Genomic DNA, 20,056 nt, shown 5'->3' with positions numbered 1-20,056 from the left:
ATTGAAGCCCCGTGCAAGCTTTAGGATGTCATTTTGGCCTTTTAAGCTCCAAAAGGCCGTGCATGGAAGGAAAGTTAGAAGCTTTACATATTTCTGAAGTATCTAGGGTCCAGATCCCAGTGTATATGCCTTAGTTTGGAGTATTGATGGCTTGTGGACCAAGATCTAGGTCCTAAAGAGTTAGGGTTAGAGCTAAATCCATTAAGTAAGGGTACTAGCATGTAAAGTTGGAAACTTTACCCTTAAAAGGACAATTTCAGTGTATATGTGGAGTATGGAGCTTAGATATGAAGAATAGGGGCTTAATCCATTAATATGAAGCAACAGACTGAAGAACTCGGCGAGTTCATAGAGGAACTCGATGAGTTGGTTCGATTTGTCCCGATTCTGTAAAGAACAGAACTCGACGAGTCTGAGGGAGGACTCGACGACTTGACTTGTTTTATCACGACTGAGAGTAGCATGGAAACTCGGCGAGTCAGGGGATGACTCGACGAGTTGAGTCAACTCAGGGTTGACTTTGACTTGACTGGACGTTGATTTTGACCTTGAATTTGACTTTGACCAAGGTTGAACCATGAAGGGGGTTTTGAGTATGGAATGGTATCTAAAAGGTTATTATGTATAGGGTGTGAGTAGAGCTGGTTGCGGAGCAGGGACACTTCAGTTATTCGCACGACATTGAGGTGAGTTTCCTCTAGTAGGAATAAGTCTACGGCACCAAGGCCAGCCCGTATATGTGATCTAATTAGTAGTTGAGTGTGGGCGAGGCCCGTATCTCATAGATAGCTGATATGGTATGGATTGATATTCTGATTAGTAGTCGAGTGTGGGCAAGGCCCGTATCTCATAGATAACTGATATGGTATGGATTGACATTTTGATTAGTAGTCGAGTGTGGGCGAGGCCCGTATATCATAGATAGCTGATATGGTACGGATGGATATGCTTATTTATACTTGTTGTCTGTGTGATACTTGTATGTGTTTCATGATTAGATGAGTGTGGGCGAGGCCCGTATCTCATAGTAGCTAAGTGTGGGCGAGTCCCGTATCTCATAGCAGCTGAGTGTGGGCGAGACCCGTATCTCATAGCAGCTGAGTGTGGGCGAGGCCCGTATCTCAGAGATAGCGGAGTGTGGGCAAGGCCCGTATCTCCTAGTCATATGAGCGTGGGCGGGGCCCATATCTCATCGAGTGTGGGCGGGGCCCGTATCTCCTAGTTGCATGATATGTGTATGGTATGTGGTAGTTTGGGGAGCTCACTAAGCTTTGTGCTTACGGTTTTCAGTTTTTGTTTTAGGTACCTCAGGTAGCAAGGGGAAGAGCTCGGGATGACTGCATTGCACACACCGTTTATGTTTTAGCCTGGGATGTTTTTACTCTGACATTTTGATATACATTGATATGATGTTGAGATTGTATGATTATGCTTGATGATCATGGGTTATATAATAAATAAAAATGAAAATTTTGGACTGTATTTTTGGGATGTTACATTAAGTAACCAAAGTGATAAAGTGAAACCTAAGGAGTCATGTTATAATGACCCAAATTTTCTATACATAATATTTAAGGGAAATATCTAAATTTTATCTAACAATTCAGAAATCTACTCTAATTTAAACACTTTACTTCACAGGACAAATAATGGGTTTACAAGAAAATCTATCTATTACATAAAAGAACAACAAGGAGGTGTAATAAATAACATCATACTATCTATTTCTTCTTTGTGCTCTTGTCTTCTCTTCCAATACCAAGGCTGCTGCTACCCGAACCTGCAAAACATAAAATCTCTACAATATCAAAAATAATGTGTCTAGTGAGTTATTCTTTATATCTTTTCTTTTCTTTCTTCTTTCTTCTCTTTCTCATACTCTATCATCTAACACTTTTTATAATAGCATACACTGCTATCCTTTCTGATTTCATCTATATCTTTTATCTTTCTTCTCAAATATTTCTCTATACTCTTTCTCACCTCATCTATATCTTTCTCTGTCATCTACTTTGTTTCTCATACTCTTCTCTTAGCCTCTTCTCAGGCTCTTCTCATACTCTATCTATGTCTCCAACTCCGTCTCTGCCTCAATCTCATATCTTCTCTAACTTTTCTCTACTATGTCTCTTCTTTATCTTGTATTATGTTCTCTGGTCTATATCTTCTCTACTATTATCTATCTCTTAACATGTCTTCTCATGCTTTTCTTACTCTTCATATCTCTTTATTCTCAAATCTAATGCCTCATCATTCTTTCTCATCTAGACCCAACAGTCACATCTCATACTCTAATCTCAACTATACTCTAAGGGAAACAACATCCCACTTTGTTGCCATGTGAACTCATCCGAACTTACTATTCTATCTTATGATTCCTCATGGATCATTAATCTTTCTTCTACTCTTGAATCCTTCATGAATTCCTTACGGATTACTTCTAAATTCTCAAAAGAACTTTCTTATCTTGTTCCTCTTAAGGAACCTTTTCTCTATCTTATTTATCCTTACATAATCTTGATTCCCGTAGGAACCATCTATCTACATTCCCAAAGGGAATCATCATCTTTTTCCCCACAAGGACATAATCTCATTCCCGAAGTATCATACTCTTTGTCCCCGAAGGAACCATACTCTTGTCCCCATAGGAACCATACTCTTGTCCCTGCAAGAACCATACTCTTATTCTCGAAGGAAATCATACTCTCTATTCTGAAAGGAATCGTACTCTATATTGCAGAAGGAATCTCTATTTTAATGTCCCCGAAGGAACCTCTATCTCTTGTCCCCGAAGGAACCATCTATCTCTTGTCCCCGAAGGAAAACATCTTTCTCTACATCTCTATCTTTGTTATGTGACTCATCACATAACACTTGTCCCATGGACAATCTATCTCTTTATCTCATTAAGAGATCACCTAATCTTTCTCTTCTAGTACTTAACTCATTAAGCACTTAATCTTTAATAACATATTGGTATTCTACACAATACCATAATGTCTTGACATACATACTTAATATTATGATTATACTTCATATAATTATCTTCTATCTCTTTCTTCTATCTCTTGGGTATTAAATACCTTCTCATCTTCTCAAAATACTCTAGGTATATTTGCATGCTCTGCTACATGCTTCTAACATATACCTCACACATACTCTTAATATATGTACATGCTCAGATACATGTTCTTACACATATATTCTTCATATATCTCCATGTTATTACTTGGGGACATTCACTTAGTGCCCCAAGATCCAACATACATGCATATATATATATATATATATATAATCTAAAGAGAGAGAGAGAGAGAGAGTATGTGTGTGTGAGTGTGTGAGAGTAATAACCCACCTTATCTGTTACTGAAGACTAATTGTCTTATTTTCCTCTACTCTGTCATTGATGCATTCTGGATCCATCTTCTTTGCTCTTAGGCCTAATCGTACACATATACAAGCATTTAAATACTTTTCTTAGCCTATTAAGAGCTTATTGACTCTTTAAGTCAAAATAACCACTTAATGGATCATAATTATATCTTTTCGTTCTCTATCTCTTAATCTCAACCAATCAATGAATTGAGCACCCCATAATTCCCAATTCATTATAATATAACATCTAATGCATCAATTCATACATAATCACTAGTTAGGGTTTCAAACCCTAACTCATGGGGATTACATACAAAGCTTGTTTAAGGCGTCTAAACACCTTCTTTAACACTACTAACAAGCTTTCTTACTCTAATCTAAAAATATTAGCTCAAATCATCAAAGCACCATTAAAGCCCTACAAGCTTGGAAATGGTTAGAATGATTACCTCATGAGCTCTTATTCTCTAACCCAAGCCATAAGCACCCAAAATCGCCTCTTGATCCTTCCTCATCCTTACAATCGTCGAAGCTTGGTTGTGGGGGTGTTTGGGGTGTGTTAGGACGAGAATGAAGGGCTTAACAACCTTTACTCTGGTGCGTAACCATACTGTGGTCACTTATTCTTCGTGCCGCGATGACAATTTGACCTCAATCAATGGACGCGCACATGCTTGCCACGCCTTAGCATTCTACTTACCACACCATGGTGATCTTCCTCCAGTAGCATCCTACTTTGGCCACCGCGCTGTGGCACCCATATACCACGCCGCGAGGTAAAGTACATTGCGAATATTTCTTACGATGAACGCTTGCTGCACCATGGTAACCTAACCACCACGCTATGGTTTCGGCTTGATAGCAGCCCCTTGGGCTGATTCCATTCTAGCTTTGAGACATTTTTGTCCCATCTTCTAATCTTCATAATTTCTTCGTTTCTTACCCATTTTCGATGTTCTTTATATCTACACGAAGGTGGGAACATAATATACACTTATGTTAAGTCATATCTCACTGAATTAATACGGGTGTTAATTTATTAAGTCACAAACTTGGCCAAAAAGCATAAAATACCATTTTACCCTTTTAACCAAAAATGCATCTTCCCATGCATTCATTCTCTTGAACTTACTTATATAGCATCTTCTAAGTGACTTAAACTATTTTTGGCTATTTTTATGAAGTCATAACTTCATTATCTCATTTATTTCTCACAATTGACCATTTTGCCCCTTTTGGTCAACAGTTGACTTAAAGTCAACTTTATCTAAATTTCAGGTTCTTACACATGTAGTGGGGTGCTTTGTGCTAACCACTTCATAGCCTCTACCACCACCTCTTCCATGTCACCACCACCACCCCCGCCACCAACCACTACCACCATCGCCTGTACGAAGAGAAAAAACAGTAAATTGTTGTTAAGGCCTATGTATGACACAATTTTCGTAATACAAATTTGCCCTATATGAGTGTTTGTTTCCCAGGATACAACAACACTAAGCAATTCTTCAAGATTGTTCGAACCCTCACTTGGCCCGAAAAATACCTTGGTTTCAGCAGGAGGAAGAAGCAGAAACGGAATTGGAAGAGAGAAAGAGACGATATGATAATCTGGTGTAACCCAATCAGTGAAAGAGATGCAATATTTATATTGCAAAACGTAACAGTCAAACTAAATGACACAATTAATTAAGAAATCAAAACCGAAATATATGATTAATGGCTGTTAAATTCGGGTTTATAATCGGTACAGTTTCAGTACGAAAAAGAATCTAGTCGACCAGTGGTGCATTCGTACCCGTGCCCGCACACACGTTTAATGAACCCAACCCAAACTAGCTCACATTTACACCCCCGTTGCGTGCGCGAGGCAAGAGAAGGTCATGGTTCTATAAGTCTTACAAAGCTAAGAAGCCATTGTAGTTATAAACTCATTTTCTTTTCTTCTTCCCACATATTTGGGATAAAGCAAAAAACCCAATTAATTACTTCCAAAACCTCACTTCAACATATAATTTTTCATTCAATTTTTATTCGTTTTGGACGTGTGATATATCAAAATGAAGGTATCACAGATGTGAACATGAACATATAATCTTTTATACATTTTTATTATATTTAGAGTCCGAAATTCATGCTCAAAAAATGGGAAAAAACATATTTTTGGAAGTTAATAAAACTAATTTTCCAACACTATGTGGATAATCACATTTCAAATATGTAGCTTAATTCAATTATGTTTATTTACACACTTACTACAAATAAAATTACATTTAGTGGCACGAGACTTTAATGACACATTTTGTTTTGTGCCACTATATCATTCTTTTTAATGGCACATCTATTCATGTGCCCCTATATCTACTTAAAATTCTATTTTTAATGTCCGGCTCCTAATTCTCTCCATAGTCCGCCCTTTTTTGGTGAAATCAAATGGTCAGTTCTTTTTTCTTGAAATCAAATGGCACTAAGGAATAAAACACTCATCTTTTCATCCTCACAAACTCACTGCCGCTTCTTCAAGCCACCTCTCCACGTCTCTTTGTTTCCTCCCCACGACGATGAATGGAGCACCACTAGTTATCCTCCTCACGGACGTCACTAACAACACTGGAACACTGTCTTGATCTTCTATGGATCAAACATAAACCTCCAATAATCCCCTCAATCTCCAGGCTTTTTCTTCTACCACATCAGATATTAAAATATGATGTATGCTATATTTCGAAGGTCAATCGCGTATGTATGTCACAAAGGATCGGATGATATGGTATATAAAATCAGATTTATCGCACATTGGAGCAGATTTAGGGTTTCCGTTATTCCCTCATGATGAACACGAATTCTAATCAGGTATGCATTATTAAATAATTTCACTCTCCATCAACCACTCGACCATCTCCTCTCTATATTTTAATTGGTAGGAGTTTGATGATTTATACTTGTGATTGTAGATTTATATATTTTTTTCTTTTCCGAGGTGATAATGTATATAGTCACAATTTACTCATTTCAGTTTGTTAAATACAAATATTTAGCTCATCCCATCTATTAATAGAGTTACATGCGATGTTAATCACTAGGTCTCTCCAGACCTTTGCCTTTCCTCAACAAGGATGTGCCTCACAATCTTTCCTAGTTCACTCTAGCACTCGCGTCTCTCATATCAGGTAACCCCCACCCTTCTACATTTGATTTGTTGAAACAGGTGATGTATTTAGGGTGTGAAAAGCTGTTATATGCTCTTTGATTTTTAAAATATTTATCTTTTAGTAATGAATTGTGTAGATATAAAATTTGAGACTTTTATAGTCATATAGACAAAGGTCTTAATTGTTGATTACAGGAGGTCTTGATTCTAGTCTCACCTTTTGATTGATGAACCTGAAAACAATTGGCCAACTGATTGCTTTAGTCTCAGGCTTGGATATTTGGGAAGTTCTTGAAGAACACTTAAAGATTTAATCCTTGTTCAAAGTGTTGGATCAACAATATTCAAAACGTATTTAACACCATGGGTATTAATGTTTGTTTGAAGTATTAGGTTATTCAGTTCAGCCTTTAATCTCTCTCTCTCACACTCTCTCTCTCTCTCTCTCCACTTAAAACGTATTCAAGAGGTTATGTTCTTTATGTGCTCCTAAAGTTTTTATCAAGTACTGGATCAACAATATTCAAAGGATGAATTAATAATTGGATAGATTTTTGATTTCTATGAAAAATTCAAGTATTTAATCCTATTTTTATGTTTTGAAATAATTTTAGGTGAAGAAATTTATGAAGGGCTTTAAATTATAAATGAATTTTCTGATGCACACAACTTGTTTGATGAAATGTCTAAGATAATAAGTTCAAGTTAAAGTTCATATTTTAATCAAGAAGAAGGTGAAGATGAATCAAATTTTGAGTGATGTTTTTTCGCATATACTTTTGTAAAAATAACTAATTGTTTGATAATATCTATTTGATTATTTTTTTTGTTATATATATATATATATATATATATATATATATATATATATATATATATATTAGTTAATTTCGTTATATAGTATACATTAATATCAAAAAAATAATCCATGAACATCTTTATATTGTTTTTGTTTGAAAACTTGGTTTCGACCCCTCCATTTCTAAATAGTTTTACTGATACTTAAACGAGTATGATATGATAGATAAAGGGCACATATATGAGTTTACTCACACTTGTATCTTTTTAGTTATACATGCTTCCATTTCGACATATATGAATTTATGAATTATTGTAGTTAACAATTTTGTTTCCCTTTCGAATTCTAGGTTTCAAAGGAAGAGAGCAAGAAAGGGAGCAAGAAATGGTAGTCCAATGAGATGGAGAATTAATAAAGCTTTTAGATGTAAAGACGGGAAAACAAAAACATTTGAAAACCCTTGTCAAGTAAAAACCGACACTTACCGGGAACTCTTGAAGTTCACGTGCTAATATTTAGTTCGAGGTTAACAAAGTTCCGTGTTTCTTCCGCAACAAATATTTAGTTCGATAGTATTATGCTTTGAGTACTAGCATAGCATTTAGACTTATTTAACTCTCTTGAAGAAATTTTTGTTTTAAATATTGTTGTTAGACAAGTTTGAATTAAAGTAATGATATTATTTTTTTCATTTATTATCTTAATTGTCTTGTTATTATTTTATATTCCGTTTAAAATTAAAAAATCAGACCTAATTTATGAATATAGTTTTTTTTGTGGTAAAAAAAGTGTCACCAAGCATGAAAATAATATTTATTTTAGTAGTTAAATAGTGGTATAAAAATAATGCCACTAAAATTATAAGTGCTTTAGTGACATAATAAAAAGTGCCACTAAAACCTAATAAGGCTGCAGCGACACAACTGAAAAATGTCACTAAAGGCCTTTAGTGGCAGCGCTTTTAGTGACACTATTTTCTTTTGTGCCGCATTGACCAAAGGGCTTTAGTGGCACTTTTTTGTGCCACTAATTGTCATTTTATTTGTAGTGGCTATTCAACTAAAATGATCACAAACAATTATATATATATATATATATATATATATATATATATATATATATATATATATATATATATATATATATGATGATCAAAACACATATACAAACTTTAAAGTACTTAGTTAAAAACTTTATTGGTCAAATTATAAAAATTAAAAACTAAAAAGTCGAACAAGAAAACACAAGGAAGGAGGCCATACTAATGACATACGATATGAAACCGACAAAGGTAGGGGACGTATTGACCGGGGTAGTGGCGGATCTAAAAAAAAATATTAATAGAGTTCATCTTATATAAAAAAATGAAACAAAAATTTGAAACTAGAAAAAAACAGAAATTTTTGAGACTTTTTAGGAGTTTTTTTGTAAGAAATATTACAAAAATAGTTTTTTTCAGCAAAAATGGATGACCAAAAGGATGATTTGAGCAAAATATGAATTTTTTAAGAGCTAGCTTAATAAAATGGAGGTTAGAATGAATTTTTAAGTGGGGTCTATGGACCCCCTTCTTACACTGTGGATCCGCGGACCGGGTGAACTTATGGAGATAGATTCCTGATTTTATATTATATTATACTTGCATCAAATTATATTTCATAAATAGTTATTATAAATTTAGAAATTTAAAAATAAAATATTAGTTTCAGTTTAGAATTTTAGTGTTTATTAAGTTTAAAGTTACATTGACACATTATTATTTGTAGTTTTTTTCTTGTCATTTTGATCCGATTTAGACTATGTTTTTCACTTCACAACTAGCTTATGGTTCGATAAAACAAAATATAACTTACAGTCCACTTGACGATTTCTAGGAACCATACAAGCATATTCGTCTTTATCCATCATTGTCAGCCGGCCGATGTACGGCCAATTCATAACGTTAACCATATATAACACCTCTAGTAATCCACATGTTTCTGATCAATATCGATCAGCAATGAACATCAACAATCCCTCCGCTAAATCAAAATGGTCCACCGGTCTCTGTGATTGTGGCAGCAATCCGGCGACATGTAAGTCACCACCACCACCACCACCAACCCCTCTTTCTATACGTATACAATATTATGTATACTTTAGTTTTACGATGGATAAAATGGTTTAATTTGCAGGTTTCATAACATGCTGTCTCCCATGCATCACCTTTGGTCAGATCGCAGAGGTGGTTGACGAGGGTCAAAGTTGTAAGTAAACTAACTGATGTCTCCCATGCATGTCGAACCTTGATCTGATTTGCTGACTGAAGGGTATATACATGCAGCTTGTGTGGCTCAAGGTTTCATCTATGGCGTCTTGATGATTGTTCAGTGCCATTGGCTGTATGCGTGCATGTTTAGAGAAAAACTGCGATCCAAATATGGTTTACCTTCTGATCCTTGTAATGATTGTTGTGTTCATTGCTGTTGTGATGCTTGTGCTCTTTGTCAAGAACATACTGAGCTCAAGAACAGAGGGCTTGATCCATCCAAAGGTTGGTTACAACGAAATTGATTATGTTAAAGGAACTAAAATCATTTATTTATTCATTGTTCTTACCTTACTTTCAAGACTTTTAATCAAACTTTCTTAATGTAAATTATTTTATTAGGAAAAAAGAATTAGTTGTTGGAATTATAGATAGACAAAGTTATGAAAGTTTATCGATAATCTACAAATTTAAATACTTTAATAATGCATACAAATGTTTTTTTTGGTTAACTGGTTATTAGTTATTTAGATTTTTTTTAAACACTTTAACAATTGATTATCTAGTTATTATTATTTAGTTATTAAAAAACAGCAAAATAATACTCATTTCCGTCCCAAAATTATAGTCCGCATACAAAAAACACACAAGAAGATATTAATTATCATTAACATTATTAAATGAAATGACAATTGTACCATTTTGTTACATTTAATTTCATGGTAGTTGCATTTAATTCAACGGTAGTTTAACTAATAATGAGGGTATTTTGGTAAAAGTGATATTTATTTTTAGAAGCAGACTATTATTTTGAAACAAACCAAAAATAAAACATAAACTATTAATTTGAGATAGAGAAAATATATTTTACTCTTAGTTTACTGAATTTCCCACTTCACTATAAATTATGATTTATTTGGCTCAACAAGGTTGCCTTTGTGTAATAGGTTGGGTAGGACCACCAAACGCTGCACTAAAGATGCCACCTGCAATGGAAAGATGAGTTTGGAGTCATTGTGATTATGTGGAGAAGTTACATTTACTGTTATGTTATTAACAATAATGATTTAAAAAAGGTTATTGTCACTGTAGTCCAACAATATTTCATATATTATTTTAAATGGTTCATCGTGATTTTTTTTTGGTCTTTGAAGGATACAAATTTGTGTTTTACCTATTAATTTTGTCTATTTACCCATTTTTGAAGGTTACACTGCCTTTTCAATTACCAACTAAGCAGTGGAGTCAACAATGACTCAGTAGTGAGTCGACTAATCGTTGCCACGTAAATTTGTTAATAAAAGAAATTGTTAATAAATTTATGGGCCCCTCTTTTAATCTACCTTGTTCATCATCAACACCACCATCTCCATCTTCTTCATCTTCATTTAAATTCAAGCTTCAACCCACATTGCTTTTGTTCAGATCTTCCATTTCTACATCAATATTCTTTCTTAAACACATCAATATTCTTTCTTAAACAAATTAAAGAACTGAGAATACATTTTCACTACCCAACTTGTGATCCTGCTCAAACCAGCGAGAAGCTTTTGTATTTCTTCCATTTTTATGACCAGGGTCGTCTCTGTAATTAATAAGAGGAGCCCTTTACGTTTACAAGAATCTTTATCTTCCTCTTAAAATTTTGAATCAAAGAGAAAGGAGATTCCTTTGCCACGTGGCTTCCACCTTCCCATTGAAGGAGTGGAGGAGGTTGTTGCATGTTGTTTACTTAAATATTCTCCACTATGACAACCGGGCATCGCGGAACTGCCGAATGTATAAGCATACAGAACATGAACATCATCCACATGGTGACGCGAGTAAGCGACTTTGGTGTGGGATGTGTGACTGTAACAACAAATAGAATTGTAAGTATTGAAAGATGGAGGATGAAAGCATCACCAACCCTCCTCCGATTTCCTTACTTTGACTTGAAAATTTCCTCATTCTCATCTTCTTCCTTTCATGGATGCTCCCCTTCGCGATCGTCTTGGACATTTCCATTACGGTTCAACATCAGGAATAGTTCCAATACGAAAACCGTCGTTAGTATCAGCACCACCAAGAGGCGACGACACACCGGCACCGACAACAACTACAACAAAAAACTCGGATGTAAGAATATCTCCCGTACGAAAATCAACTATAAACCTGTGGTGGATGATAATTACTTAGAAATCAGAGGAAAGCAGGTAGATAGAACCGAAGATAGACCAGTCAACTTGCGTAGTTTATCTCAAAATGGTGATCCTCTTGGCCGGAAAGATTTGGGGAAATCTATGGTCAAATGGATAAGCCAGGGGATGAAGGCAATGACTATCGATTTTGGGGAGGCAGTGTTGTAGGGAGAGTTTTCCAAGGTCAGGAAACGGATGGTCCAGATCTCACCTTCGTTATACAAGTTTAACCTTACCTCGGTGCCATTCCAATGCCATCCGGCCTTGAATCGGTATGCTTAAAAGCCTGCACTTACTACCCTACACTCTTCGACCAGACAGATCTAATAGACGCCCTTCAACAACTTCAACACAAATCCTTGATTGAAGACTATAAAAAAACCGACTCTGAAGAACATTGTGAAGAACCAAAAGAATGTTGATTGAAATCGGAAGATACACCGCTGCTATATTTTCTAATTTGAACATTCGATGTCTTGTGATGAAATTCATACATGATTATTGATTTTCTCTAAAACGAGAAGCAGACGGAGTCTTCGTTGATTTCATGGCCATCGCTATTGAATTAGGGTTATTGCCAGTCTTGTAACGTGGCAATTGAGGTGGGAGTTTAATAATTGACTTTGCATATTAAAACCTGACTAGGAAGGGTTCACCGGATGACCCCCTTCAATTTTTTCAAAATGACTTTTTAAACCTTAAAAACATGAATTCGTACCCTTAAAAAAAATGAAGGACCATTTAAACCAATATACAAAACATTATTGGGCTACAGTGACAATAACCCTTAAGAAAATGAATTTTTTCAGTAGCAAAATAAGAACTTAAGAGGACTTAAGTTGCCAAACCACTAAAGTCAGGGACCAAAACCATGCATAAAAACTTAGGAGGGCGTAAGATGCTAAAGCACAAAAGTCACAGAACAAAGCCATGTCAAGCAAAATGCTTAAAAGTAAGCACAAAAATGTAAAAAATATTTATATCAAAACGTAAAAAAAAACGTAGACAAACTGAAATTTATATTGATACGTACATAAAAAAAGCAAGAAATTTTTTTGAAAAAAAATTAACAGATGAAATTTCTAAATTTACGTCGAAACACTAACAAAAATAAACACATATTAAATTAGTTTCTGTTATAACTTAACGAATGGGGTTTAAAGTGACATTTTACATAGTAGAGGGGTGGTAACTGTATAAGGGGGTAATCATGAAAGTTCAAAAAATGGAAGGGTTAAAGTCACATTTAAAAAGAATTCAAAGTTAGGGGGATAATAACGATATTTTAAAATGTAGAGGGTGAACAATAGAGGGGATGAAAGTAACATTTTAAAAATTCAAATTAAGGGGGGTAAAAGCATCATTTTAAAAAGTATACGGAAGAAAATGTCATTTTTCAAAATTAAAAGGTGGAATATATAGATGTATACAAAGTATAGGAAACAAATGAGCAAATGCAAAATAAAAAAAATAGAAGGGAGAAAAAGCAAGCACCAACTTTTTTTTATTTAGAATGTAAATATGGATTGGTTTGCTTTGATTTGACTTGATTTATATGTTGTTCTATTTGTTTTTTTAATTAGGTTTTTATCAATGAAAGTGAATTGTTCATAATATTTTTAACTAAAAAGGATCAAAGAGGCCATTAAGCTTGTGTTTATTTAGAAAGAAATTTATCAAAAATACCAAAAAAAAAAAGAAAAAAAAAACAAAATCTCATTAATTAAATTTGTTTTGTATTAGAGACCAAAGAGCATTTCTATAATTTACTCTATGTTAGTTAAAGTCGGTTTGTTATTAGTTAGTAATTAATTAGTTATGAGCTTAGTTGATATGTTAGCTTAGATTTAGAAGACCTTTCCATGAAGACAATTTCAACGACATGTGTCGACTATTGAAGCCAATGAACATAAAACATGTTGAAGTTTAATTAAATACAAATATAAAGATAATACTTGCTAAAATTAAGAAGTACAACATATGTATGGCGATAATTACTTCGGATGATCAGTTTAGATAGATTAGTATTTATGTTATCCTAGTCTTATAACATACACTCTTTTGTGTGTTATTTTTTTGAAAGTTTTGTATGAGCTTTCAATTTATAATTCTAAGTGTTTTTTTGTAATATGATGTGTGTCTTAGGTGTTGTTTGTTTTTTGTCTGCAGATCTGCGTGACCTATTCTGGCTAGACCTGACAATTTCATACACGACACGAACACGATACGAGTTTTCCGTGTATGTGTTTTATAAATTCGTGTTTCGTGTTTATTCGTGTCTGACACGTATTTTAAATTCGTGTTTCGTGTCTTACACGTGTCAAACACGAATTTACCTGTTTAGACACGTATAAGACACGATACAAATTCGTGTTGACACGTGACACGTACAAACACGTATAAACACATATATACACATATATACTTTAGGGTTAAATTTTGTATTTATAATATATTATGGACCAATTTTGTAAAAGTCAATAACTAGTTTATAGCCATAGCTTAAAAAGCCATTAAAACGTGTATATTCGTGTTTTTTCGTGTAACACGGCTAAAAAACGTGTCTATTTGTGTCGTGTCACGTGTCACACGATTTTTTTACGTTTCGTGTTCGTGTTTGATACCCCAAACACGTTTTATAATTCGTGTCGTGTTCGTGTTTAGCAAATTCGTGTCGTGTAAATTCGTGTCTGACACGAATACACGACACGCAGACACGGATTGCCAGGTCTAATTATGGCTGCGCCGCGCAGACCACACGCATACATTAGCCTTCGCAGACTGTTTGTTTTTTTGAAGACTGCAGACCTAAAAATGTCTGCGCGCCCTATTCTTGGCGCAGATGTGGACCAGAGTCTTCTAACATCTTCAGACATCTTCTAGCTTAAAAAAAACACATATATCCTTATTTTTTTAAGTTTTTTTTTATTTTTATATTTTTTCCAACTTTATTAATGATAAACAATTTGAAAAAAAAATACAAAACTTAAAAAAAAAACGTTCGACGATACAAACATGATATTTTTGACAAATTTATAAATAAAGATTTATTACAATAATAGTCGTTGAAGTTGTTTATATAAATATGAAAAAAAATCATAATATATTCTTATATTTTTTTGCCAAATTTTGTAAAACATTATTTAATACAGTATCGTCAATTTTTCGAGAAAATATTTATGGTACGTTTTTAATGGATTTAATTGAAAAAATCGAAGTTTATTTTCATCCATTTATGTATCAAATTCTTTGATCCTTAATTATAATGTTTAGTTATAAGTTTGCAACCAAAGTTGTTGGTTTTTATCAAATATATATGTTAATTCATACCATTTTTATTTTTATTTTTTATACAATAATAGATAAAATTTGATCTAGATTTGTTAATTATTTATAACAAAGTCATAAAAATATTAAAAAATCACTTTGAAGTTTAAAAAATTCAGTTCATTTAGATTTCAGTTTATTTTAGTAGTCCGCAGATGTTAAAAAAACAAACAGTCTTCTTTTTTCAGACTGCAGACGTTTGGTGCACCTCTTCTACTGCAGAGGTCTACAGATGTGGTCCGCAGACTGCCGACATTTTGCATCAGAAAAAACAAACAGCACCTTAGATTATTCTCCTTGCAATCAAAAGATTTTTAATATAAAAAATTATTCAGTTTGACTATTAATGCTCATTAGGTTGTGTTTATTATACTATCTGGACCGACATATATAATGAACATTATTGTTATTTATGTTTAAAAGACACTGTAAGAGCCAAAAGAGACATGGGCCTTTCAAGATCATACAACTTTTTGCCTTTATAAACTCATTTGGTGAAGGGTCAAGGAGAATATCACCATAAGATGCAATATGTAAAACAATTGGAACTCTAAGACTCAAAAGCAAGTCAAGACCATTTCAAAAATGTCAAAATCATTTGTCCTTACACAAAAAGTCAAATCTAATCTTCTACTTGCATCCTATAGGATCCAAGTGATGGTTGATGTTAGGGTTTTCGCTTAATTCTTAATGGTGGAATCATGGCAAATTACGGACTTCCTTGCTTTCAACAGGTTTATAAGAACACATAATAAACTAATTTTGTGGTTTTTGTCCTTTTTACATCTAAGTTTTAGATAATTTAGGATTTTAATTTTGGTCGTATTAGATAATCTAAATAAGGGTGTCGTTTTAATGGTTAATAAATAGCCAGGGGGTATCCAACGCTTTGCGGCGGGCAGAGGTGATCGTTATGCTTCAATGAACTATTTCACTTATTTATGTATACTGATGAAAGGAGGATGTTGTAATTGGTAGATTTCCAAAGTGTAGTACTTTAAAAAGAATTAAAACAAAAGTATGGCATTGTAATTGGTTGAATATGAAAGTACGATGCTTTAAAATGAAGTAAAATAAAAGTAGATGATGTAATCATTATATTTTTTCAAATTAGTCAAAGTGAGATGATGTAGAATGCTTTAAAAATTGACAGTAGGATACTAAATTTAGTAGATTGTAACAAATAACTTTAATTTTCAGCAACTGTTCCCTTATATGCAAGTTTAAAATATTGTGGGACAAAACATCATGCATAAAATTAAGATGAAACAAAAGCAATGCTTTATTCATATTATTTATCGTTGTGGTTCTAGAAGAATAGTCCAAACCAACTGCCTGTATATATAAACATATATAAATGCACAAAATCTTATAAAAAGATGAAATAGAGAAAAATGATAATCAAAGAACATTGTAATCGTTAGGCATGTTTAAAAAAAAGCTAAGTGAATGTAATGAAAATGTACCTTTAAAGTTTTTTATTTTCATTATAGCATTGTACTTTCATTTTTCTTATTATGATATTGTACTTCAAAAATATTTATTATTAGAAGATTGTGTTTCGGAAAATCTACCCAATTTATGCAATGGGTGACCTGGTAGTTACAAGGTTACTATAATGGTTAATTTTAACATAATACAATTCACTAATAAAAAGTAATTCTAAAATATGATTTTTTTGAAACATCAAACTAAGTAACATACTCCTAAAATACTACATATGTCTCATAGTGAGACTTGAACCTATGACCTCTCATTTGAGAGAGTCAGTTCTTATTGCTAGACCAAAGGTCTTTTGGTTAAATTGAAAGAGATGGAGGGAAGGAGGCTTGGTATAGTTCAATTTTATATCATTGTTTGATGTCTGATGAGAGAATATGTATCTTCTATTTGAGTATTTTGGTTGAGTAAGACCACGATTTCGTTTCGTACTTCCTTTGGGCCATTAAATCGTCTTTATGTGATTAAGAACTTTATAGAATCCTATTGTGGAAACGAAGAAAGAAAAATTCTATAATCAATAAGATACCTTCTCATAAAAGTGGCTCATACTATATTATTCTCTATAGTTACTTCCACTAAACTGGTTTGCTCTCATATCAGGCAGTTGGATACTCGCAAAGTCGACAATTGTTTGCTTTCATTGATGGCAAATTTGATGGGCAATCTATACATTCTCAGGTTTTTCACATTCTTTTGACCTTATGAGCATTGGCGAATTGGTACACAAAAGAAGATCAAAATGGGCTTGGTTAGATGATTCGTTGGTGGAAGATGTTTGTTTATTGGAGTTTTTGACGTATTTACCCCTAGGAGCTTTGGCGGAATGACACATCTGAAGGGTGTGTGTTTTTTCCCTCATAAACGTGGCTGTTTGAGGTTTTTTTTTAAACGTTTTTACCCCTCTAGATTTTTTGAGAATTCACAAGCAGCAAAGATTCTACCCTCATTATAGGTGTTGTGGTTTTTGCTTATTTAGTTTTGTTTTGGTTTATTTGTATCTATTTTAAAACTTTATTTTTAGGCTCTAGCTTCCAGCTGATCCCTGTTTCTCTTTTATTTAAGAGACACGATTGTCCATTAAAAATAAAGTTGTCTTTGACTTATAAAAGTCAATATTGATTACTTGAAGAAGTTTTCATTTTCTTTCGCATGGTTAAACCTAATATAAAACAAGTAATGTATCACATTGTAGTGTCTACTTTTACATATTTTATATTTACCGTAAATTTTATAACATTTGAAAGAAAACTAAATACATATGATTCAAGTTAAAAATAACATCATTTTGACTTTTGAAAGTCAAACACCGTCGTTCTTTAGGGAGTTTTTTTCCCATAATATTGAGATTGTGGTTTATGTTTGTACCTGTTTGAGCTTAATATAATTTGTGATAAATATATATTTAATGGTAATTATTCTAAGGAGATAATGAATTAAATGGCGAAAAAAATTATTTATGAGATTTATGAATCACAAATTCATTTCTTTTTTATGCTCATGGGAAAAATGTTAATCTTGTTCGAATATAATTACTGTAGAGGAATGTATAAAGCAAATAATAATTGTCACAAATAATATATTTTGATGTCCCTAAAGAGACTTATTTTATTTGTAAATAGTATAGAATTTAAATCTACCTTTATATATTGGAAAATATTTGAAAACAATTCTATGCTGAATTTTATTCCCTAAATTTTATAAATATTGTATATATTACAAATGCTTTTGGATTTTAATTATTTAGTAAAAAGTTATATCTAATCGGTGATTATATTTATACGTCTTGGAATTTAGTAAAATGTTGATTTTTTTTAAGTAAATAACAATGAACTTTGCATGTACATTGCATCTAAATTTAGTTGTTTCTATTTCACAATCAATGTTATAACCTATTATGTATAATGTTGATTTACCTGTTTTGTTTATTCTTTTTATATATTATATAGAAATTGATAAAGAGTACTTCCTGTTTTTCATTCATAATGTTGAATATATAAGATGTTAATAACTAAGAAGGTTTGATGTGGTTTAAAGATGTATTTGTAGGATTTCTTGTGTTTTATTTATTGTTGTAGAGTTTTGCAAATCTCTCCCACCTGTCAAAGATATATTTATTGCTATTCTTTTATTTATACTAGAAAAATAATAACATCTATTTAACTATAATGACAATCTACTTACGATTTTCATGCAGATAATAAAGAAGTTCATATCTTATATTAGAATATTGGGTAAAGTAAGTTGTTATTCTTTGCAATTTGTGCAAAAAAGATGCAGTCATATTTAAAATCGTTTAATGATTTGTCTATTATGAGTTTTATTTATTTTACTTCAACCATGTGTAAGGAAAAGCCCATTTGATGATCTGCATGCACAATGTATGTATTTTTTAGTAAGAAAAACTTTTTGTTACTTGTCTAAATATTTTTAGTGGATATGTTTGCAGCTACATTCATTTGGTAAAAAAATAAATTGGAGATGGAGGAGAAACTGAGAGGTGACTTTGAATATGAAGAAGTTGGAAATATCATTAAAAGGGTAAGAGCTATAAATGACCGAACGAACACGAACGTGACTTGTTCATATTTCGTTCGTTTAAGTTAGCCGAACAAATGAACGAACACGAACGGATAAACAAACAAGTCCTCTTGTTCATGTTCGTTCGTTTAATAAATTGCATTGTTCATGTTCATTCGTTTATGTTCGTGAACATGCTAAACGAACGAACATAAATGAACAAAGATAAACAAACATAATTCGAACATATATGGACATAAATGAACATATAATATAGTAATGCAAACAAATATAATTAAGCATATATGAATATAAAAAGGAACTTATATGAACGGACATAAACAAACATAAACGAACATTCACGAACATAATTAAACGAACGAGACCATTGTTCATGTTCGTTCGTTTAACTAAACGAACGAGAATTTGTGTTCATGTTCGTTCATTTATTAAATAAACAAATATAAGCGAACTTCCCACCGAACGATTCACGAACAATTCGTTGAACGTTCGGTTCGTTTACGGTCAATATCACTCTATGTAAAGGAGGTAGAAACATGATGGTAATTTTTTTATTGTGAGAGTTTTTGTGTGGTGGAGAATTAAGGATCCACTTTTCTAGTTTACAATCATATTATTGTTTATATTTTGATAAAATGACCAAGTTTATTAGATTCTTTTATTTGGGATTTTGTATTTCTTAATTTATTTTAAATAGAATAATAATTAAGAAAGAGTTCAAGATGAAGGTAATGATAGATGGATGAAATTGCTCTTCACCAGCTATCGATGTAAGGTTGAAATAGTTATAAATTAACTATTTTGAGCTCTAATTATCTAAAACAAGAAATAATGGGTAAAATCTGTGACTACGTATTAGTGTAGGGGGTAATTTTGTAACTTACAATTTCCTTTACCGTTTTCTTTTACTTTTTCTGTAATTATCTCACATGACA

General features: G+C 32.7%; 1 protein-coding gene and 1 long non-coding RNA gene across 2 annotated transcripts; both read left to right on the top strand.

Moving 5' to 3' along the window:
* Window positions 1-5,786: 5,786 nt before the first annotated feature.
* On the top strand, window positions 5,787-8,020 carry LOC145106927 (uncharacterized). Its single transcript, XR_013707667.1, has 3 exons — window positions 5,787-6,228; window positions 6,459-6,545; window positions 7,675-8,020. It is a non-coding gene; the product is annotated as an uncharacterized LOC145106927 (long non-coding RNA).
* A 1,293-nt stretch (window positions 8,021-9,313) lies between these two features.
* On the top strand, window positions 9,314-10,595 carry LOC145106920 (cell number regulator 7-like). Its single transcript, XM_079043838.1, has 4 exons — window positions 9,314-9,400; window positions 9,500-9,571; window positions 9,649-9,858; window positions 10,521-10,595. Exons 1-4 carry the CDS (start codon window positions 9,325-9,327, stop codon window positions 10,574-10,576), a joined length of 414 nt encoding a protein of 137 aa, XP_078899964.1. The 5' UTR covers window positions 9,314-9,324; the 3' UTR covers window positions 10,577-10,595.
* The last annotated feature ends 9,461 nt before the right edge of the window (window positions 10,596-20,056 follow it).

This window comes from Lactuca virosa, chromosome 1 (assembly GCF_052849685.1).
Source record: "Lactuca virosa cultivar CGN04683 chromosome 1, Lactuca_virosa_CGN04683_v6, whole genome shotgun sequence".
NCBI lineage: Eukaryota > Viridiplantae > Streptophyta > Magnoliopsida > Asterales > Asteraceae > Lactuca > Lactuca virosa.
Note: the sequence above shows the minus strand (reverse complement) of the source record. Positions and strands in the feature narration are given on the sequence as shown.